This window comes from Cololabis saira, chromosome 7, assembly GCF_033807715.1.
Source record: "Cololabis saira isolate AMF1-May2022 chromosome 7, fColSai1.1, whole genome shotgun sequence".
NCBI classification, from domain to species: Eukaryota; Metazoa; Chordata; class Actinopteri; order Beloniformes; family Belonidae; genus Cololabis; species Cololabis saira.
In genome coordinates this window covers 31,352,074-31,368,530 of record NC_084593.1, presented here as the reverse complement: position 1 = coordinate 31,368,530, position 16,457 = coordinate 31,352,074, and the positions used below count along the sequence as shown (strand labels likewise).

At 40.8% G+C, this 16,457-nt stretch overlaps 1 protein-coding gene across 3 annotated transcripts in view; it reads right to left on the bottom strand.

Moving 5' to 3' along the window:
- fgf13a (fibroblast growth factor 13a) overlaps nt 1-16,457 on the bottom strand; it is a 114,406-nt gene that overhangs the window by 44,958 nt on the left and 52,991 nt on the right. For 2 of the 3 annotated variants that reach the window (XM_061725600.1, XM_061725599.1), the window contains exon 3: nt 7,866-8,033. The exons of the other annotated variant lie outside the window; for it this stretch is intronic. In XM_061725600.1, the coding sequence (XP_061581584.1) occupies nt 7,866-8,033 (168 nt within the window). The remainder of the gene's footprint in view (nt 1-7,865; nt 8,034-16,457) is intronic. 3 annotated transcript variants of the gene reach the window in all.

The following is a 16,457-nucleotide window of genomic DNA, read 5'->3' as shown; positions in this document are numbered from 1 at the left end:
TTTTTTTTAAGCATAGGGCTGCTTCAGCTTCAAAACAAACAGGCGTGCTCTGCGCGCATGCGGTGTATGGCTGCCGCTCCGAGCCCACTACTCCACGTGTGCGTTGATTTATGGTTCCGCGTCACACCAACGCAGAGCCTTCCGCGACGCGGAACCATAATGTCGGCGCCGCAGCTCCGCTTCAGTCCATGGATGTATTATGCTTCAGTCCTGGGGCCTCATCTATAAAGCTTGCTTGCGCAGAAAAAGCGCCTGAAAGTTGCGGAAGCCACCATCTACGCAAAGCCTCGGATCTAAAAAGAAAAAACTAACCGATGGCTGCCGCTCCAAGCCCACTACTCCACGCCGAAGAGGAAAAAAGAAAGTGTTCTGATTAAAATAAGGAAAGTTGGACTACCGTATATAACAATTGCGTTCATAAGGATAAAGTTTTAAAAAAAAATAAAAATTAAAGAAATTGTCTCTTCTCCCCGTGTGTGTCTGCCTGTCATGCACGGGTACTTGGGCGCATGTTGTTTACTTTTAAGCCGGAATTATGGTTCTGCGTCACACCAACGCAGAGCCTACGCCGTAGGGTCGGGCGTAGGGTGCGCGTCGCCGCGAACCCTACGCTGTAGACTCTGCGTCGGTGCGACGCGGAACCATAAATCAACGCACACGTGGATGTCGGCGCCAGTGAGTATTTTCACCGGACATTTTGACCGGAGAGATTATAAAATACCGGACTTCGGCATTTTTTACCGGACAAAGTCCGGCAATTACCAGACAACAGAGACCCTGATATATATATATCCGATTCCTGATCGGCTCATAACGTCCGAGTCCGGATCGAGTCTGCAATCACGTGATCGGCCCCGATTTCCGATCACGTGAAGATCACTCTAGTTTTTTTGTTTGTTTTTTCTGCAGTAGCTGCTTTTGCAAAGTTGGGAAGGATGTTTTACGTTTAACACAGATCATTGAGTCAGAATTAAATTGGCTAATGTAAGAGTGGAACATCCTAGCCAATGTCCAAACATTGCCAATGTCTAAAATATGTACCAATGAGGAGGAAGCACACAAATCAACTCTCTGTTTTTCAGCAAAAAACAACACAAGAAAATAAATGACAGAGCATGACAGGATGTTTGACTGGCATATTTTTCAGTGGTGTTCGGCTTCTCATTTCTTTCAAACTTGACTAAATCTTCTTGAAATCAAACATACTGACTTCCCTGCAACATCTACCAGTAGCACTATCTACCATTTACCAACTTTGTGGAGGACGGTGTGACTTTTCTAGTCCTGCTTGTGGCCCTCTTTTTGGTTCCTTGGGAAAAACCGAGCTGACTCAGAAGCTGGCAGGTGACATGATGGGGAAAATTGGGTGTCTGTACGAATCCTATCCTACATGAGCATTGTTGGCAGGCTGGCACATTACTTGGAGCACCCTAAGATGAAACATCCAAGGGTTTTACATAACCCTGCCAGCTCTCAAGATGACCTTCCAACTGTCTGTATGTGTCGGAGCCAAACTGGCCCATTATTCTCTCAGTCTTTGTTTTGTCTCTGAGAACTTATTAGGAAGTCTCCAGAACATGATGGGCCTAATCACAGTGCAGTCTTTGGTGTCCTTCTAACAAGCTTATCAAAAGTGTCAGGATAACACCAACGACCATCTTTTATAAATCTGCATTACCTCATTATCGTGTGAATGCAATATTATTCCACTGAGATAAGGTTGTGTGCTGACAGGCTGGTATAATTATATTTAAATTATTTGGTGTAAATAAAAATGCATGGTGGACGTGCCTGTTAAAGTTATGCATCTTATCTTATGATAATTGGCTGGTGCAGAAAATCAGAAATATGTGATAAATGACTTGTGCTTTCCTGTATTAAATCCATTTTCTAAACTGTGAAACAGAGTGATATTTTGTTTTGCATTCACACATAATGTGTTAAGACACCCTTAAATTTAGTTTCAGAAAAAAATACTGTGGGGAATATGGCATGGTTATAAAACATTATAAAACATTTAATTATTGTATGAAAGATTGTCCTGTGCAACAACCAAATTACCATTACTATTATTACAACTGGTTACCAGAAAAGGGGTAACTGTGTTAGTTCTAGCAAGAATTGATGCGCTTGAACTTCCAATTTTACATATAAACCTAGTTAAATAGGTTAAATAAGTCTGATCAAAACTCCCACAGAAAAGAAAGAGGTTTCAGCATGAAGTTTCAACCTTTTATCTTGCAATTAAGAGCATCCAGAACGTATAACTGCTGCTTTTGCCTCAAGAGTAAACACAAATAAAAAGCGAGGGCTTTCTCAAGCAGTAATTGTCTGTGTTATCACTCCGGGAGAGGAGGAAGCTGTTAAATAACTGGCACTGGCATGCTGCAGTGTTGGCAGAGGACCAAAAGTGTATAGTATAGTGTGCAGACCACTTGTTTTGTTTTGGGTTTTCTTCAGTACAGGATAAAAATAGGTGAATTAAAGCCACAAAAAAAAAAAAATCCCCATTGTAATAAAGCATGAAGAAATATTTGCACTAACATACTGTTATTTTGTAGATATCAGTCATAGAAGGTGCAGTCCAGCTTGAATAGTGTTACTTCTAAATAATTGAGAATCAGTGCCCAAAAGCAGAAAAACAGCTATAATTTTATAGACAAAAACATGTAGGGGGTTGCCTTTAGATCAGCCTTCTCTAAGATGAAATGAATATGCTTGTATATCCAAACACAAAATGTTAGTTATTTACTATACAACTTTGGGAAGTTGACACATCACACCATTGTTGAAAAACATATTAAAACTACGATATTAAAATGGACAAATCATCGGAGGATGAAATAAATACTGTTACTCTACTATGAATTAGGATGCTGTATTTTGGACAACAGCCATGTATAGAGCTATATATCTACAACACGGCATCCCGTCCTCAATAAGTGCCACTTATTTGTGCATATCTGTAATGGCCATCCCAGCAGCTGTCAGCAGTCATATCGCTGGCCTCCCGTTAACATGGTGCTGACCCAGCAGTGTGCCTCATTACACCAATTAAATAGCCTAATGCTTGTTTACTCTTAGGAAAAGTTACACACTGCTTGTGTCACAGTTACTTTTGCTTGACTACGTACTGGCTGTGAGGGTTCAGCACAATTTACAGCACGACTGAATAAAACAATACGTCCATTCGTTAGTTGTGCCTGAGTCAGGAATTGAGAGTGACGGAGCGCATATACACCGGTGCAACTGCTGATTTTGTGAATGGTATCGTTTCAGCTTGCGACATTTGGCAATTTGGATTTGCCATATTTCTAAAATTCTATAAATTCACTCCATTAACTTCTGAAATACTATAAAATGTATTGTTTCTCCAAACAAAGTTACACTTCAAGAATGCAGCCTGAAACTATTTTATACCTTCTGCTGCCATCTATTCTCCCATCTAAGCGTTATTTTTTTATTTACTTATTTATTTGCCGTGTTTATTTGCTATGTCAGCAGCGAGGAGCAGCCTGCACTGACAGTCCGCTCCCTAGTGATGGAAAATGTGTTATAAGTGAGATGATTTGCTCCACATATCATAACCTAAATAAACAGGAGAGAGACAGTAAAGACAGACCTTTATCCAGCAGCATTATGACACTCTCCATATACTGTGTATGAACTGAACACAAAGCAGTTGATCCAATTCCTTGAGCAGAATAGTTTTGACTTTGACCTGAAGTTTGCAGGCAAGTAAAAGACTAACTAACTGATTAGACAGTGATGAATGTTAACAAGCCAGGCTACATGTATTATTTTATAAAGTTTGAATATTTTCTTTCACAACCACTTGTTTTAACTTACTCCTCAGAGGAGCTACAAATTAAATACAAGAGATGTGAATATGACAATAGTTACCTGTGTTTGTAGAGGATTCATTAAAAATTCACTCACAGAGTTTCCTACTGACAGGCGTGTGCAAATGTAAATGAGCATCACATCAGTGGAACACATGAGGGTCTAGTTCCTTTTCTGCAGTAACATAACATTCTTATTTGTAAATAGACCAAAGGACCTTCTCCTTTAACGTGTATGGCCATTAATAACAGAACGTTTTTTTACAGCATTAATGTAATCAGTTAAGATAAATGAATGTTTATATTCCTCATGTATGTGCTAGTACTATGAAAGTCAAAATGAACACTTTTGCTCTTACAAATAACTGACCTGAACAGTCATCTGTAAGCATGACTTGCAGTGCTGATGTGACCCTTCCCTGCAAGCATGCTTTCCCCAGGCACCAAATTACATTATCATACACATAATTCATTCATGCATAGTCTATTTGTGTGTTGGCTTGGACAAACAGAGTTGTTTCCGTCATGCGGAAAGCCATAATGCAGACAAAATCAAATTAAACAAGCAGCTATTGTGGAATGAGTGGCTGCGTGTTTTGTGTCTCATCACAATGTAGCAATGTGCAGGACTCTGAGCAGGATGAACTGTTATAAAAAGCAACACAAGCCCCCCGAAATCTAATGGCACAATGTCAACTTTGTAGAGAAATACTGCCATGCATTTCACATTTGGATGCGGGAAATGACTGTTGCTACTTCTCATTTGTCTTGCACTCCTGCTCACATTTTCTTGGCTGAGTGGGCAGTGGATGAATTATTTTGTCAATATGGTGAAGACAGATTAGATATTGGTCTCAGTGCTGAGCCACACAAGTGGTGGACTTCACTGTAAGTGGTGCATCAGATTACTTATTTCTTTAAATTCTATCTGACGAAGCAGTTCGTTAACAGGAAAAGTCATAGCTATTGATTCCTGTGATTGGTTTAACATTAAAGTGGCAAATTATGCATTCATGCATTTTCTAACCTAACTACTGTGTTATTGTGATGAATTATCATCTCAGACATATGTATGTATGTATGTATGTATGTATGTATGTATGTATGTATGTATGTATGTATGTATGTATGTATGTATGTATGTATGTATGTATGTATGTATGTATGTATGTATGTATGTATGTATGTATGTATGTATGTATGTATGTATGTATGTATGTATGTATGTATGTATGTATATATGATGGTGAGTGACTAAAAGAACTGTAGTATGTTAAGCTAGTTCACCCAGGCTCACCAATAATGTGAAATACTGGTTGATTAGCATTCATCCCTTTCAGGGTATGTTCACAATTTTTCAAGTCTACTTAAAAGAACCGTTGAATATTTAAAGAGGTTGAGTTGCTCTAATCATTCTTTCTGTTAATACTGGCCATTAACAGATTTGCTCCTAATGCTTCCAACATCAGTGATGGGAAGCAAAATCCAAAGTCCTTGTTCTGTGTAGAACTCCACCATATGAAAGGATTACATGTGGCTTCAGCTGAGTGATTTAACAATGATGTGGACCATTACAGGTCAAGAAAGAAACACTGCCATTGTGAATATACTACAACTTTGGAAAAGCACCAGATGTGACTATTGAAGCCACATGCAGCTTCAGGGTGAGTTATAAAATTAGTCTTTTCAGCTTCTATTAACTTTATATTTGAAAGTTTTTTCCTTATATCTGGTATAAAAACAAATATATGAAAACAACAAAAAAATGTGACCAAAGTATAGTGATGTTTTTGTGTGTGAGAAAGGGAAAAGGTTTAACATTCAAAGTTAAGTATATAAATGTGCAACAGTGCCTAAACGTTCAAAAATAAATTATACAAATAACACACACTTTTCATCTCAACATTTACATCTTCGACTGTACAGCCGTCTGTGTAATGTATGGCCTGGAACAGTAAACGCAAAGTCAACTGAATTATGGATGGATATTTACACAGATCAGCCCCTCGGGCACAATCTTTTGTTTGTGCTGTAGATAAACAGAGCAGAGCCAAAGAGGGAAATGGGAGAGGAAGCAATATAGAATGATTTCAAAATGAAGAAATAAATCAATCAAAAGGTCGTGACACAAACGTGGCCAAAGAGAGTAACTTGGAGAACAAACTGACATCAAAGGTCCACATTCCGCCGCTCAACTTCAAGACTCTGAATGTGTTCTTAAGAACTTTATATCTAAGCAGGGATGCACGGATATAACTTAACACATCCTCACACGCTACAATCTAAATTAATGTGCTGAAGGTATGTCTTTGAACGTGTCTTTGCAAAAGTGACACTTAAATCATGATCAGCGTTGGGCCACTCTGTCAATAACGCAACCACATGAGTAAAACAGTCACAGTTCTGAATGAACAGTGCAGCGACCCTCTGTCACTGAGAATCTCAATTTAACACATAGCTAGAAAGAAACTTGAAACCACAAAAAAAGTCATTAATAAGAGCAAAAGCAAAGCACTTGGAACTGTTGCCATGGTAACTGTGGGGGTAAGTCTGACTTTTTCCTGCTCAGATTTCTCAAAACATACAAATTCGCATCAAATGCCACTTTGCCATAAGTAAATGCATATATATACTCTTTCAAGTCTCTCATTGTTTCAGTGTGCCATGAAAAGTTCCACATTAGAGATCCTCTGTTTGTGTGTATCTTTAGTTCACACAGGGTTTTACACAATTTCCATCCGCATGATGCATCAACATTAATGATGTCTTGTGAATAGCTTACGTAACAGCTGTAGTCTCCCCTCCTTCCTTTGTAAATTCAGTCACGTCCAACTGGAGCTGCAGACAAACTGAATAATACATCTGTACTTCTCTAAGCAGACCTCTGCCAACACACTACTTCAACATCTCTCTCCCCTTCTCTCTCTTTTCCCACAAGCATTAGTACATGTGCTTGAGTACTTCAGAGGGTAAATGAAAGGCAATCAACAGGTTAACAGACGTCTAAGCGCAGAAATAGCGCCAAACAGAAGACATTTTTGGATGCAGCAGAAGGCAGAGCAATATACTGCAGTGTACATGGAAGGAGTGGGAGAGTTAATCTCTTACCTATCAGGAAGTCTGGGAAAAAAAAAACATTTTCTAAAATCTTAGCACTCTACTTGCACAATTATGAAGAGACGAAGAGTCTAGGTGCCAGACAGAGCAGTTTATGGTTGCATGCTTGGTGCACAAAGAGCCTTTTTTTTCTATGATGATCTTGCTACAATTGGTTAACTGCACAAAGTCTGGTAGCTTAAACAGTTTGCATTCCTATTCTCATGCAGCTGCAAGCACTAAAGCAGAAAAAGAAGGTGATGGAGGTGATGGAAAAGATTAAGGAGGGGAAAATGTCGAGGGGGCTTGCAGTCTGCAATTGAGCTTATCACGCTTTAGACATGAATATAAAGCATAACTCTCTGGACAGAATGATAAAGGAGTTAAACCTCTTTTTATGAGGCCAGTTGCAGTAGAAGTACCTATTAAAATTGCCTAGTCATTGAACTCATTAGGGTAGCAGCTGCCTCATTCTATTACCCCTTTTCTTTTTGCACTTTGTTTTGGTCTGTGCATGCGCCTTAGGGTGGCAATGACCGAGTTAATGGTTTGGCGTAAGGAGGGGGGTGCAGCAGCTACAGATGCTATGCTCCTCAGTCAAATACAAGGGGTATGCAGGCGGCACAGACACAGGCACTCACACTAACACCCCACAGTGGACGAGGCCCAGGGAGAGATGCTATCATACGTGTTTTCTGCAAGCAAATAACCCTTCAGCTTGAACAAATACATGCACTTACACACTCACACGCACTCAAAGGAGCAGAAGCACACAGATGAGCTCTAAAAACGGGACAAGAGCGAAGGAGAACTTAGTTTAGAAGGGTGGAGAACTATCATCTTAGACAAGGAGGAGGCAAGATGAGACTGAGCTGGAAGAGATGAGGAGCATCAGCAAATCAAAACAAGTAAGGTATGTGAACAAACCTTCGGGCTCCGAGCTCTCTTTGAGGACGACTTGCTTCAGTGGGCAGCAGAAGATTTCATGACACTTAGCACGAAAGGGGGACCCTTTACTTCTTATATCGGCAGAGTGGATGGAGTCCTGCCGTAACATAATGTACTCCTGGGTACCTGGGACAGCATCATCCTGGACTGCGGTGGTGCCATAACAAAATGAACTGGGGTTAGAAAACTCACCACACAGAAACAAAATTAAAAAAAAAACAACAACAGCAAAAACACAGGCAAACTAAAAGACATCCAACTTTAGCTACACCAACAGCTTTCAGTCACACTATACTAGCACAAACAGAGAGAGAAAGAGAGAAAGAGAGAAAGAGAGAGAGCAGGAGATGAGGGTAGAGTGGGTAGGGAAAAATAAAAATAAACAGACAGGCTTAGATGAAGAACATCAAGATCACAGAACAACTCAACTTAAAGACAACCAGATAAGAAACAGTTGGGACTCCTGTAATAATAACAGTTTGCTGAAAAGAAAGAAGTGTTAAAATAACACAAGAAAGGGATGAAGGAAGGTAAATAACATCAGTTTGATGATCAGAATAACTCTTATGACAGGCTCCACTGAACCTGGAGCTGTAGCAATTCAATGATGGAACTGGTAGTGGAGTATAAAGTTATGGGGTTGGAAGGCAAGCATACGATCTCCGACCAGGCTCGCATGACTGAAAATCAGGTGGGAATGATGGTCCCTGTTTACCACACTCCCACCTGATTCACTGTAATAGTGGGCAAGCAGATGCAAAGGCATGCAAAGGTTTCCAGGTCACACTGGAGCAAGGGCAGGTACCGTGATACTTCGTACTACATGCTCACCGTGTGACGTGAAAACGGAAGTGATGTTTCGGTCTGTTGCAGGCACGCTTTGTTCTTCACTGGTTTCAGTGGGGGTATGCTGAATGTTGCTACTTCTCTTTACGGCAAGTATAGATGGAAGAAATCAAAAAGCATATGAAAAATTAGGGCGATCATTTTGTTTTGCCCCAGGAAGCTCAAATAAGTATTACCTATTAACTAAGGGTTGGAGTAAACCAGCCAATCATCACATTCGTCCTGTGAGCAACCAGTTGCTCTGAGGACAAACCTTGTGGGGCAGGGATGACAAGTCTATTGTTACAACTTTAATTTTTCTGATTTTGAGTAGAAATGAGGCCTTTATGAAAGTAGGAAGTTTATTCGCTGCACCTGAATTTGGCTTTTACTTTGAATGGAGTGATGTCAAGAGTTGCCGAACTGAATTTTAGGTTCAGTGCATTACTGAGGGACGATTGGTTCCATCAAAAGTCTGGGAATTCTCAACTTTCAACACTTGTTGAGTGTCAGCCAATCAAATTGCATCTAAACAGTTAGTGCTAGCCAATGAGGTTGTGCATGGGGGCGGGACCGTTTCAGAGTATGAAGCCTATTTGTGTAGCAAGCATGACAAAATTTGATTGTTCATAGTATGATGAAGGCACATCTGCAGCAACACCTGTGTAAAACATTGAATGTAGAGTGCAAATCCAATCATGCTAGCTCAGGCTATGACCATGCTAGTCCATTTCAAAATGCAGTTTTCAAAACAAAAGGGATCTGCATCGTCACATCTCAAGTCGGTGTCAGAAGCAATCGATATCCACGTTAAACCACCATAATCATGTCTCACACATCCACCCATGCTGAATGGACATTCACGTGAATGTTTAAACAGCTAAAAAGAACTGCAGAGATGCAGATCAATCATATAGCGTCTTTACTCCCACTCTTGTAGACCTTTACACTTTAATGAAATCTTTGGTCTTTGGTTCCATAAAATTCAGGGTACAGCAACTGGTAGCTATAAACATATATTTTTATTTAGGGCTTCATTTCAGCTTTAAGGAAAGCTTTTATAGCCCCAATCTGCATATTGCAGCTCTGGGATCCTGTGAAAATCCCTGCGTTTCTGTTTTCTCCACATGAACTGGGCATGCTGTCATTCTCTGTGCACAGTCCCTGCTTAGCTTTGACCATTGACCCATTTTCTCTCTGTTGATGGATTACATACAAGCAAATCAACCCAAATTTATTTTATACTCTCTCCTTAATGGGTTTCAGTGCTATGACTTTTCCTGACTCTTTTATCACTTAATGAAGAGGTTATTAATCAGCAGCCCCCGTACAAATGTGGTGCTGCCTGATCTTTCCTGCATTTATAACATGAATGTGCAACATATTTATCTTCAAATTTCTGAGTCTTAAATATTAACAGGATGTCTCCTGAACAACTTTAATGTGGTTCAAACACAAACAATAGCAGCATTAGCAGACAATACAAGACTACACACAGAAATAGCACATGAATGATTTTTATTCTTCAAAGTTCTTGAAAGTTAAAAATAAATGTAGACGCTGCTCAACACAGCATGGAGCATGAGAACCAGACGATTCTGGAAGTCTGTGTTTCATTTGCTCTGGCAGAAAAAGTTAAAATAGAATTTCCATTTAACCCTTCCCATGCCAGCGTATCACAACATTCCTCTCTAGAGGAATGAGCAGTCAGACGGTACAAAGGATTGCTGTTGAGCTTCAAAACCTGCCCAAACATAAAATGTTTTGCTCTTACTGGTTGTGGGTCTCTGTAATTACACCCACTGGCATTAGCACGCTCTACAGCACAAAACCACACACAAACTGTTTCACAAACCACAAAAGAGCTATTTCCATTCTGTGAGCCAGACGCATAGAGGTGGCATTATCCTATCAGTATATCCTTAAGTGACATTCCGCTCAACTAGAGTAATTCAAAGTGCCTTTAAAAAGAAATCTAACTAATGTAATTCATCTGTGTCTTGGCAGGGTCAAACTTCTGATCACTGGCTTTAATACGTTCTGCATTTAATTTCTCTTTATCATTCCTACTGCCCCGTCTCGTGCTGTTTAAGTATTCCTACTTGCTCATGGCTTAGTTAGAAAATGAAAGTGTGGGTGAAAGATGGCATGAAAAGATTTGGCAGAACCTTAACAAATGTATTTCCAGCTGACATTTATTAATGAGCCAGCAAAGTGTTGGCTCATCAGAGGCGATAAAAATGAGTGGCAGTGGGGCTAAGGGACGACAGCTTTCATCCTTGCCCTAGCCACAATAAAGAGCCCACATTGGGACGGAAGGAAACATGATGGATTGTACAGAAGAGCAAGGGGACCTCACTCAGTGAGACCAGCCGGTCAGACTGAGCTGTCACCCTGGTTCCTGATGGTTGATCTATAGACAGCAGCGTTATAACACTGGACCTTCAGCGGGCTGCAATATATGTCCTTGCCCCTCTGACGGGAATAAATCTCATAGTAAAGAGAAATGGGAAGATATAAGGGGGTGGGGGTGGGGCAATGTATCCGGCTTTGGTTAGTTGCTCATCTGTTTAAGGCGCTTGAGAATTATAAGTCTTGTTTAGGATTTAACAGCAACAGCACAGCAGATGCCATGTCTGTATGACAAGTATTTACTTCATGGCGTATGAAGCAAGTGATACATGACAGTGCTGCACTTAAGCTCAAGCGTGGATGCATCACAGCAGAGTTCACAAATATCTCATGTCCAAATATGGTTTAAGGAGCCCATTTGTATTATCAACTGTCAGGTCCCCAAAAAAATGTTGTGGTTTATATCCATCAAAAAGGAGGAGCACAGTCATCATGGCTTAACAAATGGCATATTCACTAAATTAGACACAGAATTAAGCACAGAAACAGAACTGTAACCTGAGGTTTGTGTTGCAAAAATAGCGTGGCCTCAATGTGGTCTTACACAGGAGCAGAATCTAGCACATTGTCTACTGGGACGCCTTCGTCTCAGTGTGGCTCCAACTCGAGAAAGAATAGTTTTATTTTCGTTGTAAGTCACCTTGCAGGCTTCAGAGAAAGTAAGCCGGGTTGAACTTGAGGTTTTCTCTAAAACGTAGAATGAGCTTGCATTTTTATACACACTGCACACTCCCTCTGAACTCATAGCTATTTCAGTCTTTCTCTTTCTTTGTGTCCTTCTCCTTCTAGTGAGTGCTTTGGTTATTAATAACACAATGAAAATTACAACCAACAGGAAATTATTCAGATAAAATTAGCATTTTTATTATAAACCTTCAATTTAGTTACATCATGTATCCGGTATAGTTCAAGATTACACCCATTACATTTTAGGGGCCATTTAGAGCATCGTGTACCCTATATGAGATATACAGTCAGTCCGGAAAGTATTCAGAACGCTTCACTTTTCCCACATTCTTTTATGTTACAGCCCTATTGATGATAGGAATAAATTCATTTTTTTTCTCAGAATTCTACACAAAATACCCCATAATGACAACATGAAAGAAGTCTTGTTATGATTTTTGTAAATTTATAAAAAAAATAAAAAACTATAAATATCACCTGTGCATAAGTATTCAGAACGTTTGCATGAAGCTCAAAATTGAGCTCTGGTTCATTCTGTTTCCACTGATCTCTCTCAAGTTGTTTCTACAGCTTAATCGGAGTCCACCTGTGGGGAATTCAGTTGATTGGACTTGATTTGTTAAGACACACACCTGTCTATATAAGCTCTCACAGTTGGCAGTGCATGTTGCAACACAAACCAAACATGAAGTCAAAAGAATTGTCTTCAGACCTCCGAAACAGGATTGTTTCGAGGCACAAATCTGGGGAAGGGTACAGAAAAATGTCTGCTGCTTTGAAGGTCCCAGTGAGCACTGTGGCCTGCATCATCCTTAAATGGAAGAAGTTTGGAACCACCAGGAATCTCCCTAGAGCTGGCCGCCCGCCTAAGCTGAGCAATCGGGGGAGAAGGGCCTTAGTCAGAGAGGTGACCAAGGACCCGACGGTCACTCTGTCAGAACTCCAGCGTTCCTCTGTGGAGAGAGGAGAAACTTCAAGAAGGACAACCATCTCTGCAGCAATCCACCAATCAGGCTTGTATGGTAGAGTGGCCAGGCGCAAGCCCCTCCTTACTAAAAAGCACATGGCAGCCCGACTGGAGTTTGCCAAAAGGCACCTGGAGGACTCTCAGACCATGAGAAAATAAATCCTCTGGTCTGATGAGACAAAGATTGAACTATTTGGCATGAATTCCACGTGTCGTGTTTGGAGGAGACCAGGCACCGCTCATCACCTGGAGAACACCATCCCTACAGTGAAGCATGGTGGTGGCAGCATCATGCTGTGGGGGTGTTTTTCATCAGCAGGACCTGGGCGACTAGTCAGGATTGAGGGAAAGATGAATGCAGCCATGTACAGAGACATCTTGGATGAAAACCTGATCCAGAGTGCTGTTGACCTCAGACTAGGACGACGCTTCATCTTTCAGCAGGACAACGACCCAAAGCACACAGCCAAAATATCAAAGGAGTGGCTTCAGAACAACCATGTCAATGTCCTTGAGTGGCCCAGCCAGAGCCCAGACCTGAATCCCATCGAACATCTCTGGAGAGATCTGAAAATGGCTGTACACCGACGCTCCCCATCCAACCTGATGGAGCTTGAGAGGGTCTGTAAGGAAGAATGGGCAAAACTGCCCAAGAATAGGTGTGCCAAACTTGTAGCAACCTATTCAAAAAGACTTGAGGCTGTAATTGCTGCCAGAGGAGCTTCTACAAAGTATTAAGCAAACGTTATGAATACTTATGCTCATATGATTTCTTGTTATTTTTATTTTTAATACATTTACAAAAGTCGCATCAAAACTTCTTTCATGTTGTCATTATGGGGTGTTTTGTGTAGAATTCTGAGAAAAAAAATGAATTTATTCCTATTATCAATAGGGCTGTAACATAAAAGAATGTGGGAAAAGTGAAGCGTTCTGAATACTTTCTGGACTGACTGTAAAATGACAAATTTTCAGATTTTGATATACTTAATTCCTACATTGAAACTAATCAAATCAAAAGCTACTCATTAGTTTAAAAAGGGCATGGCCAGGAAAAGAGCACAGGCCAACATTTTCTGCTATTACTGGCAATGACTCAAATGCCACACAATAAGGTTTTTGGCTTCATTCTCACTTTCTCACTTAAAGGAACTCGTGTAGTTAAACGTGGGGTAGGATGAGCCACCACATGTGTCTTGGCAAGTGTGTATTAGTAAAGTCATGTGACCACCTCATGCCTACATCAAGTGTGTGAAAAAAGAAAAAAAAATACTTTAAACCGTAAGAATTGTAGCTGTAGACAATGCCCATTAGTTACCCTTTTACACAAAAAAAGGTAAATATATCATATGTGGCAGATAATCTTGGACTTGTTGCTTTGCTATAAACCAACCATGAGCAGGCAGCTCATCTAATATACAGACTGCCAGCAACTAATCAAGGTGTAGCCTGTTTCCATTTTTCATGATTATGCCAAAACAGCTTCTTCTTAGTAGAGGGCCATTCACTGGGATTGTATTAAGTCTGTGTAAAATGCATGTAGACAATGTTGGGTCGAAACATTACATATCCAATTCTGAGACCTCAGAAAACGAACTAAAACAGCCAATGAATGCATCCTATGAAACCTGTAAAGTGGAAAATGATTGGAAACTTCCCACATCAGTCTGGGACTAATGTGAGAAGGAGCCACTTCAAACTCAGAAGCTTGAAGGAACCTCAAGGAGGGAGTAACAGTTAACTTCTGATTTAAACCATGATGAAAGGAAGTTGAAAAGTCACTCTCTTACACTTCTACATCAACACAGTAAGCAAAGAAGGAAGGTGTTTCCTGAATATTTCATTAATGAATGGAAATAAGAAATAAAAAAACTCTCTAAAGCTGATTAAAGCTTAATATCTCTTTCACTGCAATTAGCAGCCAACACGTGCAAGTAGGATTATAGGGCTACAAGTAGACCTACTACTGACTGCTGATGATTTGGCCTTTGAGTTTTGAAGACTGAAACATTGTGGGAGGAGGTTCAAGTGTAATAGGATCAAAAAAGCCTGAGCATTAGTGATATCAAGTAGCTTATGAGATATGTCATCTGTCCAATCCGCAACAAAGTCGCATGTGATTTTTGTTATCTTTTCATGTCAACTTTGAACTCGGTGTTAAACATTATGCAAAACAGTTGAATGGCAGGTGTTGCTTGTAGATACGATACGATTCCGATACACTAGGTCCCAAGACGATACGATTTCCGATATCGATATTCTGGTTACAATAAGGGAATAACATGATCCTTCCATGCGCCACGTCCGGCCAGAGAAACCCCACCCTGCCTGGTGAACAGAAGCAGCCTGCTCACTCCTCAAGTAAGGAGGAGACTTGAGCTCAGTGCAGGGCCTCCCGGGGTTGGTAGATAGAGCAATGCCCAGGACTGTTAGGTAGGAGCACTGGGTGATAAAATGGGGGAAAAAATCGGGATTAAAAAAAAAATATATATATATATTTTTTATTTTTTTTTTTAAATCGATACTTGGATTTATGTATCGATAATCGTTCCTACACATGCATATCGATAAAATATCGATATATCGATATTTTTAACCCACCCATAGTTGCTTGCCTATCATGCTATAGTTTGCAAGTATTTGAAATCATGTTTTACAATGTGTAGCTAATCTTCAGTCACAAATTTTAAAAGGATATTTACTTTCGTCTATGCATAAGACGATTAGCAAGTTTGATTTACTACTTCACAAAACGATGCACCGCTCACCAAAGACTGCCGAACTTGCTAAGATTTACCAAAACAGTGACGCATCGGCAAGTAGCTAACACCACAAAAAAGTTGAGCTTTTTTTCCAAGTTATTTATCTTAGGGTGCTTTCACACCTGTGGCCCGTTTGTTTTGTTCCGATTCAGGGGCTGAATCGATACAGTTGTTCCGTTTCACGTTCGTGGGGTTTGTGTTCACAAGGCAAACGTCTGTACCGTTTCAAAGCTGATAACAAATTCCATGCGCTAACCAGCTGCTCTCTGATTGGTCAAATGAACGCGGAAGGAGTTTCCTCTTCCGCACCCCGGGAAAAACAACACGCCCCTTTCAGCGCAGCGCAGACAGCAGCCGTTGGCTTTGGCTGATTTATGGTTCCGCGTTACACCAACGCAGAGCCTACGGCATAGAGTACGGCGTAGGCGCTGCGTCGATTTAACGCGGAACCATAAATCAGGCTTTACCCATTCATTTATGTGCGCTCGGCGCAGAGCGGAGCCCGGCAGCGGACGAGAGGCCGCCTGCTGCAGCCGGGTTTGGGCTGCGCAAACCCTGCCCGAATTGAACATTGTTTAATTTCAAACAAAGTTTAATTTGTGCCGTGCTGGGAAGACATCTCGCACGTCCAATAGGAGAGGAGTTGGTGGAGGCTGGACCGACTCCTCTCCTTGCGCCGGCAGCACACACACAATGAATGAATGGAGTTGTATCGGTTGCTGTGTGGATTATGTTCTCACTCCAAATAAAAAAATTGAACCGTTTGGAATCGGGCCGAGACCACCTCTCCTAGGCGATCTCGGATCGCTTGTTTTGTACCGTTTCAGAGCGCGATTGCTGTGTTCACATATACCAAAACGTTCCGATCTTGAGGGGGAAGCGTTCCCTGTATCGGAACAACTGCTTGAAACGGTACAG